Here is a 20,056-nt window from a genome sequence, read left to right as displayed (position 1 = left end):
CAAGAGAAAAATAAAAATTATAATGAATATTAATTGTGATTGATGTAATTAATGAAATATATTTAAATTGATTTGATAAAACTCCTGGGGGGTGGTGGGTCAATAGTGGGGGATTTATTGTGAAATAAAAAAAAGAGGGGAATTACAAGTTTTTATATATAGAAAGAGAAAGAGAAAAGGCAACTCTAACACAAATATAAAAATAATATAATGTGTGTGTAACAAGCACAAACTCACGACTGTGTTCAAACACGATTTGACTCAGAGTACTCGGAGTAGAAAAGAAACCGCCAGTCGCAACTCGACGCCCGTAACGTACGGTATGAAAAATCATTCACAGATACAAGATAAATTAATTTTAATTTAATAATAATATTAATTCAACTAATATAATTTGCAAAGAAAAAAAAAAACCACAGAAAATTGGTTTTTCTTTGCAGATTTTTCCAGTAATTTTTTTATAGAAATTTAAAAACTTTGACGTAAGGTCAAAAAGAAAAAAAATATTTCGAAACTACTTGTCAATTTTACAGGATAAATTTTGACAATTTATATGAATTTTCTACAGCTTGATAGTCAGTGATATAAAATATTTTTTTTTTCATTTTGGAGTGAAAAAAGAACAAAAGTGCAAGGTGTTTTTTTTTTCTTTTTTTTTTCTCCAGTTTGTTTATTCGTGAAGGGTAGTGAACGTGAAAGTGAAAAACCGAATCGAATCACATTGAATTTAGCCTGGAAATAGTCCCCTGGAGTTTGAGTAAAAGTTTTTTTTTTTTTTATTTCGATTTTAAAAAGAAAAACCCATATATATTATATCAGACAAAGAAAATTTTTTAATTTATTTATTTTTGAAAATTCTTGGAAGTTGAATATAAATTTAAAAAAAGAAAAAAAAAAAAATTAATTATAAATTACTTGTTAATAAAGAGTGTATTTAAATTATTCTGATGAATAAAATTATCGAAATGTTATCAAAGGCACTGTGCCAGACAGGCAAAATTGAGAGGTGAATAAATTAATTTAAAAATTTTTGATAATGTTTTTTGGAGTAAAATAAACTTGAGATTAAAAAAATAAATAAAATAAACAATAAATAATATATTAACATTATATATGATATAATTTGATGAATTTTAATTGTGGAATATTTATATGAAATAAATGTTGTGATACTGATGTGTTTGTGTATTTATTTGTAGCACATTGTATTGGGCGATTATTAATCGCATTGTCACGATCATTATTATTTATAACATGCTGTTTAAATACACTCCATGAATTTGTAAATAATTCATCAAAATAAAAAATTTAAATGAAATAAAGTGTCAGTGATATATATATTTTTTTTTTTGTAATTTTTTTGTGATTGTGATGATGATTTTAAATGCAAATTAAATAATAAAATAATAATTATTTATTATTATAAATTAAACAAGGTTTTTCAATTTTCGCAATGTGATAGACCTAACAGTGTTTTTTTGTATGTTTATATTTACAACAAAATATAAATAAAAATTTAAAAAACAACTGGAATATATTTCTACTTCTGTGGCTCTTCAATGAAAATTTAATTTACTCATCACGACATTTAAAACGGTAACTCAAATAAATATCTTATTTAAAATTAATTTTTTTTTTTTAATAATTATTACACTGTATTAAAAATTATTAATTATATTTTTATCAAAATTATTAAATATTATTTTATATTTTATTTTCTTAAAGAACAAAATATATATTAAATAAAAATAGACAAGTTACTATTGACATCGCTAGAAATTTATAAATAAATAAAATACCGTTAGAAAAAAAAAAAAAAAATAAATAAATCAAGTGACAAGTATAAAAGTCCGAGTGACCAGTTGAAATATTTGTTCTAAAAACCTAATGCACATATTATACACAACAACAATTCAACAGACAAAATATTATTTATTTTGATTACTCTTACTTTCATTAAAAGATAAACAAAATGAAAAAAGTTAAATAAATTACAAGCTGTTAATTATTTATTATTGTTTTATATTTTTTTAAATTTTTATCAAATAATTAATGTATGTCTGTGTGTGTTTTTTTAAATTCTGGATAAGTAAAGTTATTTGTATGTTCAATGCATGTTTATGTTTTATTCAACTATAATTAACCAATCCGTATATAGTGATTGGTTTAAATGGATTATAGAAACCCCAACTCGTCTTCAACACACAAACACACTCGATACACTTGTAATTAATTCATCGAGTAATTCTGGATATATATCACTGAAGTATTAACAATTCATCTCCTTGTTAAGGGTAGATTACTATAAGAAAATTGCCAAACTAAATATTTATTCCAATTTTAGCAAGATACTGTTATTTCGAAATTTAAATTGAACGCAAACAAAACAATTAAAAATTACATTAAGATGATTTTTTTTTTCTTTTTTAGTATGTAATTTATATTGAGATTAATATATTATTAAAAAAATAACAAGTCATGTGAGATAATAAAAGTCAAAGACACTTTGAATATCGATTAATCTAATTTGCAATCGGCAAGCTTGCTATAGTGTCGTGTGAATTGATTTTTTCGCTCGATCGTTTGAAAATTTCATCGATCAAGCGGGTCATTGGAGCACACATAAATATAAATTTATATTATTTAGTAAATATATTTATTTAAAATTAATGTAGACAATTGTTATTTATATATTTTATATACGCATTGAAATATTATATGATGACACCAACTTTGATGATGAAGCATGCTGAGCCTTAATTTTTATTCATTTTTTTATCTCGTTTTATAATAAAAAATTCTGGGTTAACGAGAGAGAGAGATATATTTTTATGAAAAAAAAAATTGCATGAATTTATATTGCATGTTAAAAATAAAATATAAAAAATAGAATTGATTGTTAATGTATATTGAGATCATGCACAATTGCGAGGAAATTTTATTAAATCTTGTAAATTATTTTTATTTTTTTTTTAATATATAAACGTTGATGGACTTTGTCTCAATCAATTTTTTAAAATAGAAAATAAATGTCAGGTGCATGGAATAAAATTCATTGCATTGTCACTGATTTTTAATTTTTTTTTTTATTATTATTTTTTACTCTGATGATTGGATATTACGACCTTGTCAAAAATATAAAAATAATTTGAAACCATTTTTAGATTGGTTAGTCAATTTGTTTTATGTATATATAAATATATTTATTTATTTATTATTATTTATTATTATGTTATTCATATACTGTCACTCATTTTATTTATTTTTTTTTTTTGCTGAGACACTTTCTAAGGAGTCGATGGGAGGATCCTGTCCGTTTCATCTCACGTTCGACATTTCGATGACCGACACGACGAAAGTGTATATGTCCAAGTGGGTCGACACTGTCACACCTCATATTTAAAAAAAAAATATATACAATAATAATAACCATAATAAAAATATATATAAAAAAATATATTAAATCAGTGTATTATTATAATATTTCTTTCTAAAGTTTTCATGGGATAAAAAAATTCATAAAAAAATGAAGAAATATTAAAAAATATATTAAACTATTAAAGTTTCTAAAATGATTTTCCCAGGCAAATGGGAGTTTTTAGTTTTTTTAAAAATTTTCATCAGAAAATTGTGGAAGTAAGGTGATTCAAACCAAAAAAAATGTGATTATTTTTCCATCTGATTCTGGCTGAGACGAGTCAATCAATAAAAGTCAATTTTTTTTTCGAATAAATTTAATTCAATTTAAATTTTCGTAATAAAAATTAAAAGAAAAATATTAATTTTACTGAGAATATATATATATTTTTTTTTTTTAAATTATTCAACGCATTGTTTAAAAATATTTTTATGTCTGGTCAGTGAACCAATTTTTTTTTTTTTTTTTCTTTTTACCTCTACCTGTTATAATTTCACGGTTCACCGCAATTTCTTGCGCTATTCCATAATTATACAATATTAAATGACATAATTTTTATAATAAATAAATTATAATTACCGTAATAAAATAATAATAATAATATTTATAATTAAATGAATGTGAATATTAGGTAAAATAATTTTCAAAATATCCTTGATTTAAAATTGAATTTTTAAGATTACTTTTTTGATCAGCCAAGTTAAAAAAAAATATATTAAAGATGAAAAATAAATCAGTCTTAAAGATGATATTATAATAAACAATAAAATATAAATTTATAAATTTATTATAAATAAATAAGGAAAAAAAAAAAAATAGAAAAACAGAATGACATAAATGAAGGATTCGAACGATGACTCGGGAAGTGACACTATGATGTCTTACGGTAAATTTCAAACGAGACTTTAACGTGTCATGTTTTTCATTTTCTTATTTATCAAATGTGTGTGTAATGTTTATGTAGCACATATACATATGTTAAACAATACAAACTAACAACAATAATGGGTAGGTCATGGTTCTATACGCTTGTTGCTTTTAAAGTTCTAAAACTTTAAATAAAAATATAACCAACATATATTATACTTAAAAAATAATCAAGCCAACAAATTAACACACCAATCATCATTATCATACTAAACAATTTTAATTTTTTCATTATTGTTATACTTTTAAATGAGACATAAATTCTTGTTGCATCATTTTTTTATTATTTTTTTTTTTTTTCTATCATTTCTCATCACTGTTTAATGTTTATTGAGATAAAACAATTTTGCCTTGATATTAAATTTAAATTTTTATTGTTTTTTATTTTTTTTTTTTTATTTTTCTAATTGTTTTGCTGGTTTAATATGAGTTCATGGAATTTTGTTAATTGCTAGAAGAAAAATAATATTTTACTGCTTCAATGAAGCTGAGAAAAATACTTTCATCTGAGGAAATTGTAATTTTTTTTTTTCTTTACAAAAAAAGAAAAAATTTAAAAAACATGATATTATGATTCACCAAGTAATTATTATATTTAAACAAAAAAAAATATAAATAAAAAAACACGTCTTTGGTAAATTTATCCGGAAACATATAATTCTTTTTTATAATTTTCTACGTCGAAATATATATATCTTGAAATAAATTTTATAATCACATTGGATTTTGAAATAAAAAATAATAAAAATAACAAGATGAGACTTGATGATCAGAAGAATTTATATATACTAAAAACGAAGGTCTTCATATAATAACAACCAATGATTTAGAAACACATAGAAAAAATATATATTATTTTAAAAATGAAAAAAAATTTCGATTAATATTTAAATAGACAAAAAAATTAGTAATCTAATCTTTACTGTACAATAAAAATTCTAAATTTATGTCATTAAATTTTCGCAATTTCCAGCAATAATTAGAAAAAATTACCAAAAAAAAATATTCAATTGTCTTGTTTATTTTTTTAAATAAAGTATATAGAAATTTAAAAAAAAAAATAAATGATGTTTTGTTCTACCTCGTTAATGGTATATATAAAAAATATCAAAATAAATAATATTTATAAATGTTGGTATTCAAAATGACCTTGTAAAATTCATTACGACATTAACAAACATTTATAATATTTTATCTGAAATAATTGTTAATTACAGACTCGCAAAAATTCAACGATTTGTAAACTTATCCAGGATGTCCGGTTCGACAAATAAATAAAAAATACAATATCAAAATTCTTTAAAATATATTTTTAAAAATAAATCACAATAATTAAGATGAATTATTTTTATTTTCAATTAATCATTAATAATTATGATGACTATTTTCTTTTCAATTTTAAAACTCCAAAAATTATTTTCTTTATTATTTGCTGATGAATACATCAATGAATTAAACTTCCTGTATTTAATTACAACTAATTTTCCCCCCTATCTTTATGAAATAAAAAGAAAAAAAATTTCAAGATCAAATGCGCATTGAAATTATAACACAATACATTAAATATTATATATTTATATTTTTTTTTAACTTGTTATTTTCGTAATAAATCAACGAGTCACATGCAATTTTCCTAACAAAAAAAATAATAATAATTGAGTCAGCTTTGTTAATTGCCCCTAAATATAAATTAAAATTTTCGATTGGTTTATAATAATAAAATTAAAAAAAATAAACCCGACAAAAATAAAAGTAGGTTGTCATAATTAACATTTGTGTATTTATTCATTTAGTACTTCTGTACTTGTTAAATTGGCTTAAACCAATTTGCCCCAAACTTTTACTAAAAAAAGACACAAATATTTTCATTATTCGTATACTTTTACTTTCATCAATTGCCATACATAAGCAAGTATCATTAATAAATTAAAGACAAAAATAGGACAAGTGGAACTTAAATTATAAATTTATTATTTTTTTAAATTTTCCACCTGTTAGAACAGCCGAAAAACTAATAAATTTTCTACGAATTTATTTAAGTGGTTTTAAGGGGTATTTAGTAAACTACCTTATTGTATATTTAATCCAAAAAAAAAAATATATATTAAGTAGTCATTGTATTTTCCCACGAGAATACCATTTAGAGAAAAAAAATTTTTTTTTTAAAAAACAACCTGCTGAGGATTGAATTTGTTCCTCGTCATCACAGTATATTAAATTATAAATTTATCATCTCTTTTTATTTAAAGCACTCTTTCTTGTTTTGTTAAATGTATATTTATTATTTTTCTATGTGAAAATACATTTAAAGTTCAAGACAAGTTGGTGTCTTGATGCGCGAGGCGGTCTTGTGGCCTTAGGCTGTCGGTCACTGACACTGTTTCACTGAAGTCCAATGTGTGACGACGAATAAACACAGTGTATCTACACCACAGGAATAATCTTGTCCTCTCATTCAATACTTGATCTATTGTAATAATTTTAAAAAAATCACTAAACTAATGGACCAAAAAAAAAAAAAACGAAAAACTTTATTAAAGAAAAGGTCTTTTTTATTCTTTTTTTTCTTCCTTTTTTTGTAAATGGATTAGAATAAAATTTAAGCAACCCTTGGGAGTATTGGAAACAATAAATTTTATATTGCTAGTACGTGACAAAAGATACAGGTACAAAAATAATAATTATGTATTCCACAAAAAAATATATAAAGAGAAAAAAAAAAAAAAAAAAAAAGGTAGAGTTGAATATAAAAATCAAGGCGGAGACCGGCAGAGACTCATGATCACCAAGTTATGATTTATATTTGTGAAAAAATATATTGGAAAGGAAGTTGAAAAAAAAAAAAATCAGATGGCTTGGTAAAGACGGCTTGTGTTGGGGGTTAACAATCGGGTCAATTCTTCTTCTTATTTTATTCAACAAAAAAAACCAGTTGGTTGATATGTTGCTTATAAAAAGAACGATCCTCAGAATCAACTATCGACAAAATTAGTTCGGCTGACTTTAATCGAACAAAGTCAATTCATTTCAACTTTGTTTATTATTATTATTATTATTTATAATTTATTTATGTCTTTGTGAATAATTTAAATGTAGGACAATTTTTAGAGAATGATTTTTATAATAATTTGTCGTTTAATATTATTTTGCAGCGATTTTCAATAACAATTTAAAAATTTCTAAAAAATATACAAGTTATAAATTTTAAATGTAAGTCACACAATTTATTCACAGAGTCAATATTTAATTGAAAATATGCGCAATAGTTTGAATCATTTAAACGTTGTTGATATATAAAATTGAGGATGTAATAGATCAAATGATATTAAACATATATACCACTTAAAAAAAAAAAAAAAAAAACATGTATATAAATTTGTTTATTATCAACTGGATATATAAAAAATATAATTTGGCATTTAGCCGAAAATTTTACCGACATTTTGGAGCAGTTTCATAGTCACGAGATGAATAAATAAATTTTAAAAAAATTCAAATATTTATTTATCTACTTGTGGGTGATCAAAATGCGAATGAATTTATGTTATTTCATGGGAGATGTATGTTGTTTGTATAAACATAAATTAAATGAAGAATGAACGTAAAGAAAATTTGTTGATCAATGTGAAAAAAATAATAAATAAATAATTAATAAAATGAATTTAAAAAATAAGGAAAAATTTATATATTTTTTTTTATGTATGTAAATATTTGTTGCGGGTTTAATTTTGTGTTAATTTTTAAAAGCTCCGGGTCATAAAGTCGAAATATATTTTCGCTCTGTCTTTATCTATTTTTCTATTTGTCTTTGGGTAAAATTTGTCGTCTACTCTTGTCTTGTACCAGGTCGGTTAGTTGGCTTATTTCTAGTTTGCCCAGTAATACATACTGCAGACAACATTCCTCTTTATTCCTCACATACACTTTGAAAAAAAAAAAATTATAAAAATCTAGTAGTGAATTTACTACAACGAAAAATAAATAAATATAAATTATATTCAAAAATTTTCATAGAAATTAAAAGTATTTATAAATAGATTATTTTTCTACTTGCTGATATGGAGATTTTAGATAAGACTGAGCAAGATGACACAAGTGATAAACATTTTTTATTTTTCGATTTTCTTTTTTGCTTATGTTGTTAGAAAAAAATCGTCGAAACGATATGTTGGCAGAGATAAGAATTATCAAGATACGTTCAATGAGCTTCTTGATGATAAAGTCTACAAGATTTTCGTTCAACTTTTTTACAACTTTTTTCCTGTCTCTCCTATAAAATAGAATAAAAAAAACAAAAATAAAAAACATTTATTGTAAAAAAGCTGAGTGGTAAACGATGTAGTTTTTTCTATTTTTTTTTTGTCTATTAGAAAAAGCGGAAGTCATTTATTATATTGAAAAAGATATTACTCACATCAAATATTGTTTCCGGATGATATCTCTTTTACATCTTTATATAATTTTATATTTAAAAAAAAAATAATTATTTATATATTTGCGACACAATATCTTGTGCCAAAAATATAAAAACATGTTGATTTGTTTTTTAGTAATTTGTTTTTTGTCAAATGTATAATTTTTTTAATATTAAATTTTGATTTATTGATATTTATATTTTTCGTTACGTGTATTTAAAATTATTGCGATTTAATGCATTGAGGCAGGTCTGTAAAGGTGTCAGAAGAAAAAAAAAATATAATAATATAAAATTGTGTAGAAAAAAAATAAAAAGAAGCCAAGCTTCTTGCCAGCTGCCAAATGTGCCAACCAGACCGAAAAGATTTTCCATTCATAGAATTTTGCAATGTCTGTTTTAACACTTGTAACTTTTATATAATTTTAAATCCATCATACAAGTAATTTAATTTAAAAATACATTTAAATAATCAATAAATTTACATGTAAATTTAATAATAAAAAAAAATCATTACAAGCACAAATATAAACTGCTAAGTATAAGCTGAAAAATCTATAATAATAAATTAATAAATTGATGTTTTTCTTGAGCATAAAAAATATTATTTTTCAATAAATTATCTACTTTTGTTTTATTATAAATTTTGCTATATAAATTGTCATTAATTTAACGTGAAAAGGAGAGACACAACTGTGTAAAAGTTATTTAACCAGCTTTTATAATATACGTAAAATATTATGCAGTATATAAATATGTAATATGTAACTTTAGTAACATGAACATCATCACCAAATGGCTATTGAAGCATTGAACGTTAAATATAAAAATATAAATTTATAAAATTATAAGGTAACCGATAACGAATATAAGATGGTATAGATGAGAAAAGATTTCTTTTTCCAGCTCATCTTGTAGGAATGTTTTTGTCAGACTCAAGCCATTGCTCTCAACATTAATCTCGTTTACGAAGCCGGTTTTACATGATAAACGAAAATCTGCTTTTTAATGTTTATATTATATATATATCCACAAAGTTTCTAACGAAGATGAAATAAAATATAAAATATACACGAAAATTTAATATATATTTACATCATTTACACTAAAAAGAAGAAGAAGAAAAAAAAGATCTTTTTTAATCTCAAGTTTCACGTTAACGAAATAAAATAAAAATAAATGGATATAAAATAAAATTATCCTCGGTAATAAAATTCATGAGGGATATATAATATTTTTTAAAGCATAAACAGTAAGTAGCATTTAAAAAAAAAAAATAAAAGAAAGTAAGAGTTTCATGTGTGTTGATGGAAAAATCAATGAGAGCTAGATGAAACTTTGAAGGTCTTAAGTTAAAAACAAGGAGATCCATATGGTCATCTTGTTGACCACTGATCATAAATTAAAAATAATAATAATTATTTAAAAATAAAGCATAAATTTATCATTTGATATATTTTTTAAAATAAATTATATTCATTTTATTTTTAATAAAAACAAAGAAAAATATGTTATGTAGAACACAACAGGAAGGTAACACACAACATAGTATTAAAAATGGAAAAAAACAAGCAGAAAGTTATAAAAATATTGTAATTTAAAAATAGATATATATTCCAGTTGAGACGCATTCAGAAATACACTTCTTCAGTGTATTTAATATTTTTTTTTTTCATTTTTTTTTATTACAAACTACACACTCACAAAGTGTCTATAAATAATTTAAAAATATATTTATTTTTCTTGATCTCCCTTGGTGTTTTTACAGTCATCAAAATTGTCTGGCTAATTATCATTTTAATTTAATTTGTCTGTATGTGTTTATCAATCTAAAATAATTAAAAATTACATGAAAAATATTTATTATATATTTAAAAAGAAGGAAAAAAAATTTAAATTAATATTTTACTTTGCACGCAATGTGTTTGTATTATTTGATTATCAATAACGTGTAAAGTAATCATAATTAAATATGAAAAATTAAAATTTATAATAACAAATTATTTAAATTATTTAAATATTTTTTTTTATAAATAATTATATTGTAATTTATTAGGTGAAGAGAGAACGATAGAAAACGAGTGAGCCATGAAGGACGAAAGTGAATTGGGAGAGACAAATACCTCCAGGCTAAATGACATTTTAAAATTAATTTAAATTATCATATTTTTGATAATAAAACAGTATTGAAATATTAATTTTTCATCCCTATAATATATTTTGATTTTTAAAAGTAATTTAAGCTACTTGAAAAATTTTTATATATTTTTCTTTTTTGAATAAATTTTTATGTAATTTTAAAGCTGTTTATTTATCAAATAATATTTCATCATAAAACATTTTTATACATAAATATAGTTAAATCCTTTTTATCCCTTGAGATAATATTTATTATAAATTAAATACAAAGAATGACTAAAAAGCCAAGTTACATGTCAAAATTTGAATTGTGCACCTGGCACTTAGATAAACATTTTATCCATCAAGTGTACTTCCGTTAGTTTTTTTATATTTTTTACAAATTTCAACATCAAAGAATTTCAAGTATAATGTCATCCAAAATGTAATAATAATAATTTTTAATTTTATTTTTATTATCTTTATAAAAAATTGTCTGTTATATTTTAAATTTCGAATTTCAAACAAGCCAGTGAATTTCTTTAGTAATACAAGTTACAAAAAATTAAATCAGCAAGCTATTTTTTTTATTTATTATTTTTTTTTTCATGTTATAATCTGAATTGTTTTTTTTTTATTTTTATTTATATCCATCATTATTATTCATCAGTTGTATAATTTACATTCAATATACGTATTCTATTACAACTGTACATTGAATGTAATATTATTTTTATTGTGTGTGCAAGTTAAAAGATTAGTGAAACAAGAAATTTGCATGTGGCCATAAGAGTTTATTTCGTTATACACACACTAAAATTTTACAAAAAGATTTTTATTCATGCGGATTTCTTGGCATGACCAATGAACAAGAGGTGAAAGAGTAAAGAGGAAAATTATTACGACAACGACAATGATGATAAACCCAAAAACCAAGAGAGACAGATTGAAAAAAAATTTAAAAAAAAAATATAAATGTCACTGATGAGAGGAAGAGAGAGTGAATGAGGAAAGAGGATATTATTGGCACTCATCCAAACAAGCAGTGAACGTGTTCTGGAATTCTCTTTGCGGAAACAGCTTGCCTCGCTGATAACTCCAAGAGTTGATCATCAACAGGCCCAAAAAAAACTATTGAAATTTTTTTTTTTTTTATTGTTTTAACTACGTGATACAATCACCAACACGTGCTACAAAAATTTTTCTATTACTCTATTTTTATTTCATCCAGACAACACTTGTTATTGAAAAAAAAATTTTTAAAAGTACATCTTCAATTTTACGCGACATACATGATAAATTTTAATCAAATGTTATAAATTTTTTTCATAAAAAGATAGTGAAAACATAATAATATTCCTTTGTGCAATTTATTTTTATGAAAAAAATTTTTTATCGCTTTTTTTTCTATTATTTTATTAAAACTTTTTTTTTTTCACGTAAAATTCAGGAATTCATTGACCCCACATATAAAACAAGAATTGAAAATTCATTTTTTATTTTTTATACACACAGACATACAGAGAGGGCTCGTTTTTAAATGAGGAAAAAAAAAAAAATGCATTTTTATTTTGGCCTCTTGACATCCTTAATCCTGGACTCGCTGTGAGAATTGTGAGAGGTCAAAGAGATCATCGCTTGGCTATTATGTACACTATGATTTTTATTATAATATATTTTTTTTTTTTGTAAATTTAACGTTGAAAAGCAGACGTGATATTATCGAGAACACAACGACGTATAATACAGCAAAGCATCAAGAATCATTTTTAAAAAAAAAATGATATTCTTAATAAAAAGGATAAATATAAAATTAAAAAAAAAAAAATATATGTAATTTGTTTTGTTGAGTAAATATAATTTAAAAAATATTTCCGTTAACATGATATAACATTTAATTGCATCAGTATGTTTTGCAGTAGTGTTGTTGATTATTTGAAATAATCAGAAAATTCATATTGCCACAAACGACCTTTCTATATATCCACACACTGACTGAGATTAATTCACACATCGACCTCTCTCAATTGATCGATAAAATTCATAGTGCCTTTTATACAACATTAAATTATTATAATATATATACATGAACATGATTGTTGACACGTTGTCCTCCAGTTATAAAATTAACTGAGACACAAAAAAAAAAGAAGGGGGTTAAAATAATTGTGCAAACACATATTCAAATTAATAAAAAATACGAGGTCTCTTTAATTCATCGACAAACAACTAAATATCCAACCAACCAGCCAATGATAATAATCTAAAATTATTCATTTGAAAAGGAAAAAAAAAATGTACAAGCCAAATATAAATATAATATTAACATAATTTATTTATATGGAACGAAATGGTTTTTTTCGTGAGAATATATATTTGATGAATAAAAAAAATTTATGATTAAAAAGTTACTCTTATTTTTTCGTTTAAGGAATTGAAATTGAAGCCTCGTAAAGTCTTGAGTAATATAATAATAATAAAAAAATATGAAAAAAGAATATTAACTGGGGAGAGAAATAACAAAGCATATGGGCCTTCGAAACGCTCTGAATATCGATGATAATATTCTGGTTGTTTGCAAGAAAATGCGCAATACAATTATACATTCATGTGGAATGTAGCTGGTTGGTTGGAAAACTAGCATTTTGAAAGGCTTCAATTATACATATATATTAACAATTGAAAAATACCTTGAAAAAAAAAAAAAATGTAAAATTTAAACAGGTGAAAATAACTGAGCGATAAATTAATTTTTAACAAAAATATAAATGATATCTTATCGCAAATTAAAATTCATATAAAAAAAAAATTCAATTAAATTTTTATACATATTAAAAAAAACGAGGGGGAGAGATAGATTATAATGAAAAATAAAAAAAAGTCTTCAGTTTAATTTGAACATCACTGAGTTAACGAGGTAATATTATTTTCGATTTTAAAATTAATTAATTAAAAATTGATTAAACATAACGTTATTTTATATTTTTAATTAAATAGAATATTTGGGAGTAAAAAATTACAGACAATGAAGGTTCAAGAAAAAATTATTTTTATGATTTTTGGATTTATTATGATGATCCAGGCTGTTTTTACTTCAAAAATAGTTATTGAAAAAGCAGATGTTAGAGCTATCAAGGAACCAGTGACAAATCCAAATTGTCCTGAAGGATGGATTTACAATAAAATTTCATACAAATGCGATATTGACGACAATTTAAATTTAATAATTAATTAATTATAAAATTTATCATTGCAAAAATAAATAATTAGAAAAAATAATTTAATTTTTTATTCATTTTTATTATCCTCTCAAGCATACACAACTAGTAAATATAATAAAATAATTATAGAAACAGTGAAAGTATTTATATGACACCTGCATAATAATAATAATAATAAATAATGATAATAATTAAAAGTGCCATATGTAATTCAATATGTATAAGTTGAATTTAAGTGTGACTGAGATTGAAGGTCACAAGTAAATGTCACACATCCCCAGCATCTGTTAATATTACCAAGGCATTGGGATAGGACAGGTAGAAGAAATAAAAAATAGAAAATACCGGTATATGTTTATAAATATATAAAAATAATAAAAAACAAATTTGCAATTACAAATTAATATGGAAAAGGTCAACTATTGTGTCATGTTTTTTTTTTGTATTTTATTTTTCAAATTAATATTATTATAAAAATTAATAATAATGTATTTATTTATTTAATTTTTGTCTGCAAATATATATGGTTATTATTGCAATAAAAAAAAAGAAATTATCTTTGAGTAAATATTTTGAATTAATGCGATATAAAACGTCTATTATGAACACAATGCCAATTGATTTAATTTTTTCTTTTTTTTTTCGATTTTTCTACACGTCTCAATCCACAATTTTTCATTAGCTATTAAACATACGCATGTCGTAAATACATGAAAAAAAAAAAATAAATCCAATTTCATTGTTCTAGAAAATAATTTTTTATTTTATCTTTGTGTTGCAGGAAGTCCGTCAATATCACGAAAAATAATCAGAAGCCAAATGAAGAGTTAAAATTAAAGGTCACGTGTAATCTCAATTAAGAAGAAAAAATAAATAAATAAAAATAAACATTTAAAAAAAAAAAAAAAACAACGTAAAAATGAAGATTATTAGACAAATATATTTATTGATAATAATTTGTATGTTAATTTGTTCATCAAAATCAGCGTCATTAAAACAATCACCTGAAGATGATAAAACTGATCAAAAAAATAAATTTTCTGATAATTCAAATGATCCAGGATTTGATATATTAAATGGTGATGTTAATGATGATAATAATCCACCAGGTGAAAGACGTCGTGTTACTAAAACTGTATTTATTGCACCAGATTTACCAGATTGTTCACCAGGCTATAGTGAAGATGATAAACAACGTTGTAATAAAGTTAACAAAGAATTAGTTATCAATGAAACAGCATATATATTATTTTTATCTGAAAAATTAGATAATGTTTTATTTCCAAGTGATCCAAGTGATCCAAGTCAACCAACAACGACAAAAAATGAAAGTCAAACTATTGAAATAACAGTTATTGAAGATCCATTTAAATTAAATTTACCACTTGATATTGATAATAACAAAACAGCTAATAATAATAGTACAGAAACCATTGTTATTGTATCATCAACATCAGTAGAATTATCATCAGAACAACCATCAACATTATTACCAGAAACAACCAGCAATAATTACCATGATGATGATAGAAAAATTGAAGAAAATAATACATCAAATACATCATCAATAATAATTAATAAACCAAATAATAATACAGTCATTATAAATAATAAAAATGAAGATAAATTATTTAATGACTCTGATACCAAATTGGCTGATGTCAAAAATAAAAGTACTACAACAGAATTACCTGTAATTGAATATATTGATGAAACAAATAATTTTAGTTATTCTGATCTTGTTAATTATAAAATTCCCGAGCATGATGATGCATCATTAAATAATAAAACAAATAATAATACAATGGGTATTAAATTAATTGATGAAAATCAAAATAAAAATTTAACAAATCAAAATAATAGTCAAACAACAACTGAAATTTCAACAAGTGTTGATTTACATAATTTTTCAACATCAACTATTGATAATATATCAAGTACAACAGATATAATTTCATCTAGCCAAGATACAATAAGTGAAAGTATTTTAAATAATTATGTAACATCTGAAAATTCAGTTAAATTTATAACAAATACAACTGAAAGTGTTGATTATTTAAATGCTACAACGGTAAATGTAGATGATGTAATGATAAATTTAAAAGAAGATGATGAAAATGTTGATGATAATAATAGTAGTTATAGTAATAATAATAGTAACAATACGACTGATAATTATCAAAATATTTATCATGATAAATATAGTGATAATGAACCAGATGATTCCAAAGAAAGTGATGAATTATTGATGCACAGTGAAACTGGAATAACAGTGACAATACCTCCATCAAGTTTACAACTATTTTCAACACCCACGGAGGTAGATACTCATACAACAGGAAGTACCATATCAAGTGAGGCCAGTATCAATGATGATTTTATTCGTGAAACAACTCTATTAAATTTAAATAATAATACAAATATATTAGCAAATAATAATAATGATAAAAATATTGTTGAAAATAATACAAATAATTATGATTATTTTGAAAATAAAAATATGTCATTTCCTGTTGAAATAACATCAACAAATAATAATGCGGAAGAAAAAAAAATTATTAATGAAAATTATAATGATGAAATTAAAAAAATTAATCAAGTTATTGAAATACCAAATAAACAAATATTAATTCCGTCAACAATTGTAAGTAATGTTAATTCAGAATTGTCAGATATTAAAAATGATTTTAATACTTTTGTTAAATTTGAAGAATCACCATTTGTTAAAGTATTTGATAAATTATTTCCATCATTATCATCATCATCAGCAGCAACAACAACATCAACATCGACAAATAGACCAAATATTTTTCATTTTCCAACTAGTAAAAGTGATAAACTAAAGCTAGAAAATATTGATATAATGGAAGCATCATCAACAAATTCAGCTGAAATAATAATACCAGATAATGAAGAAATAAAATCTTCATCTGTTGAGTTGTTAAATCATCATCATCGTCATAAAGAAACAGATGATATTGAAATAAAATATTTAAGTTCAACAATTGCAAATAATTTTAAAGAACAATATGACATTGTTAATAATTTTCCATCATCAATAAATGATCGACCATTAAAAACATTTGATAATGAGAGAAAAAAAAATAACAATAGAATAAAATTTCCAGATAATGAAAGAACACAAAATTCTGGTAATCAAATAAAATTTCCATCAAAAGATGCCAACAGTATTAGTACATCTAATGATAATAAAGATAGATATAATTATCATTTAAATTCACAACATAATAAATATAATAATAATGAAGATCAAAAAAATCAGCAACAACAACAACAAAATTGGTTATGGCGAGCTAAACATGAAAAATCATTGAAACAAAGATCAAGTCCATTACATTTTTGGTCTAGATTACCTTTGAATAAAACAAATTTAAATCATTCAAGTCATTCAACAGCTGGTGTTGCTGAAAGACGCAAAGGAAGAACTAAAAATTCGCGAAGATTTAATTTGTATGAAGGTATATCACCACAAGATGAGACACGAGCATTTGCCATCACTTCATCATTTAATCGTTAAATTATATAATATTAAAAAATAAATATTACATCTCGTTGTACGAGGAGTTATTAGACACTTGATTTAAAATCCTCAGTTGATTCATAAAAGAAACAAGAAATTAAAGAGATTTCGAAATTGCAAAAATTTCGAAATGAAAAATATTTCGAAAATAAATCTGAGGGTTTTTGTGTGTTTTTCCTTAATTTTTTTTTTTTTCAATTTGTTATTTAAATAAAAGCCAAACGTAAATTAAGCGCTGGTGCAGCACAAAAAAAATTTATACTTAAAAAAATAACGAAAAAAAAAAAAAAAATAGATAGATTGTTTATCTAGCACGCACACTCAAGACTGATGCATCAGCTAATTTGAATATTTGAGATTAATAGATGTGGTAAAAATAATTAAAAAGCTCGATGATTTTTTATACAAATTTTTCAACCTGTTTGTAATTAATCAGGTGTAAATTAAATGTTTCAGATTTGAGATAAAAAGGCCAAGTGCAACAATTGTTTTTTGTTTTTTAAAAAAAAAAAAAAAACAATAGAACGACTGATTTATACAGACGATTTTTCATGATAAAATAATAAAAAAAAATACTATAAATTAATATTTAAAAACATTTAATAAATTTATAATAAAAATTTAAAATTAATTTAAAAAAAGTCAAATATGTATTAATCGTTAAATGTGTTAACTGTTAAAATCAGCTTGTAATTTTAAATGATGATTTGCCTAAATTGCAAAATGAGTCAAACAAAATTTTGCATCTAATATTATTATTATATTCACGTATTAATAATAATTAAAAAATATGAATTATTAATTTGACATTGCGGCCAATAACTTGATAATTTCGATTGAAGAAAAAATAATAATAAATATATTAAATTAGTAAATAACAAATCATCATTTCATCATGTTACAAGTCTTCTTATTCCCATCAATTTTAATAGTATTTAAATATGTCATTAAACATATCCGATTGTCTGTCAATTTGTGTAAATAAATAAATTAATTATCCATAGTAATTAACTAATTAATTGTATATATTTAATAAATTAATTTAAACAAAACAAAATACCATGTATTACCGAATATATAAGCTAAGTTAAATCTCAATATTTAACAACAATAAAAACTATTTAACAACAAAAAAAACATTATAAAAATATTGTCTGTCGAAAGAAAAATAATAGTAATTGTGTCGATTATAAATCGTTGTATTATTTAACGCTAAAAAAAAAAACATCGAATTGAAATAAACGAAAATATATAATAATTAGATTGATGTAAATGTGTGCATGTCAAAAAATAATTATATAAAATTTTTGAACGTAAAACAAAAATTAAATGAAAAAGATGAGATTATAAATTAAAAAATTAATGTTTATTAAATTTATTTACCTTTGTTTGTTTATTTTACTATGTACAAATTAAAAAAAAATTTATTATCTTTGAATTCCATTAAAACCACGTGCAAGAATAAATTTTTCAGTTGATTCATCTCTTGTTGCACCTGGTCTAACAATTTTAATTGTTTTATAAAATTTAGCAGTATCTTTTTCAAATTGTTGTGCCTCACCACCATCCCAAAGTTTAACAATAAGTGTTGCATTAATTGTTGATACTTGTATGGCAAATTTTAATGCAGCATATGCTAAATTAATGATTAGTTCATGATCCATTGATCTAACACCAGTTGCATTTGGTGCCATGTCTGATAAAACAACATCAACAAGTGAACCGTCTAATAGCTTTGCTAATTCTTTTTGTGATGTTTTTTTGGTAAAATCATGATTACCAAGAATAGTTGCACCATCAATATGATGAATTGGTAATCTATCAATTGCAAATACTTTTCCAATTAGTTCATTATTTATTTTACCATCTGAATTTGTTTTTTTAACAGCAACTTGAGTCCAACTACCTGGTGCAGCACCACAATCAACAACAATTTGTCCTGGTTTAAATATTTGAAATCTATCATTTATTTCAATTAATTTAAATGCACTACGACAACGATAATTTTCTTGTCGGGCTTTTTCAACATATGGATCTTGTAATTGACGTGTTAACCATCTTTGGGAACTTGCACTCTTGCCTTTTAAATTTGATGGCATTTTATTGCTTAAATTAACTTTGCATGTATGAATACATCTTTTTTGGATTAATTTTACAAAAGCTTCCATTTTAATAACCTAAAAAACATATTAGTTTAATTAAATAACAAAAATATTTTGATTAAATCATTTTTTAAATTAATCAATTTACTTGGTTTACTTGTTGTCACAGTTGTTTTTTTATTATTGTTTTTTCTTCTTGTTGAATAATGTTTTTTAATGACACAATATATAAATTATTATTTAAAAAATATAAAATATTTATCAACACATTGTGTTTATGTGAATTGACATCTGAAGTTGTCGAAACTTCCATGA

The 20,056-nt window shown here is 23.0% G+C and overlaps 2 protein-coding genes across 3 annotated transcripts; one reads left to right on the top strand and one right to left on the bottom strand.

Moving 5' to 3' along the window:
• Positions 1-241: 241 nt before the first annotated feature.
• On the top strand, positions 242-17,950 carry LOC122851299 (putative uncharacterized protein DDB_G0287457). Its single transcript, XM_044150432.1, has 2 exons — positions 242-1,596; positions 14,880-17,950. The coding sequence occupies exon 2, from the start codon at positions 15,018-15,020 to the stop codon at positions 17,634-17,636; it is 2,619 nt and encodes an 872-aa protein (XP_044006367.1). The 5' UTR covers positions 242-1,596; positions 14,880-15,017; the 3' UTR covers positions 17,637-17,950.
• On the bottom strand, positions 17,817-20,029 carry LOC122851301 (rRNA methyltransferase 2, mitochondrial). 2 transcript variants are annotated; one of them, XM_044150433.1, is made up of 2 exons: positions 19,899-20,029; positions 17,817-19,816 (listed from the first exon to the last, which is right to left on the bottom strand). In XM_044150433.1, exon 2 carries the CDS (start codon positions 19,805-19,807, stop codon positions 19,067-19,069), a length of 741 nt encoding a protein of 246 aa, XP_044006368.1. In that variant the 5' UTR covers positions 19,808-19,816; positions 19,899-20,029; the 3' UTR covers positions 17,817-19,066. The 2 variants fall into 2 exon arrangements, with proteins under 2 accessions (XP_044006368.1, XP_044006369.1); XM_044150434.1 differs by having other exon boundaries at positions 19,890-20,028.
• Positions 20,030-20,056: the final 27 nt, after the last annotated feature.

The sequence above is a fragment of the Aphidius gifuensis genome, linkage group LG3, assembly GCF_014905175.1.
Source record: "Aphidius gifuensis isolate YNYX2018 linkage group LG3, ASM1490517v1, whole genome shotgun sequence".
In the NCBI taxonomy this organism is placed as follows: domain Eukaryota; kingdom Metazoa; phylum Arthropoda; class Insecta; order Hymenoptera; family Braconidae; genus Aphidius; species Aphidius gifuensis.
This window is presented reverse-complemented; position numbering and strand designations above follow the sequence as displayed.

What these genes read in the sequence shown, in the direction of transcription:
- LOC122851299 (XM_044150432.1), top strand. Translation starts at nt 15,018, where the DNA reads ATGAAGATTATTAGACAAATATATTTATTGATAATAATTTGTATGTTA.
- LOC122851301 (XM_044150433.1), bottom strand. Translation starts at nt 19,807, where the DNA reads ATGGAAGCTTTTGTAAAATTAATCCAAAAAAGATGTATTCATACATGC.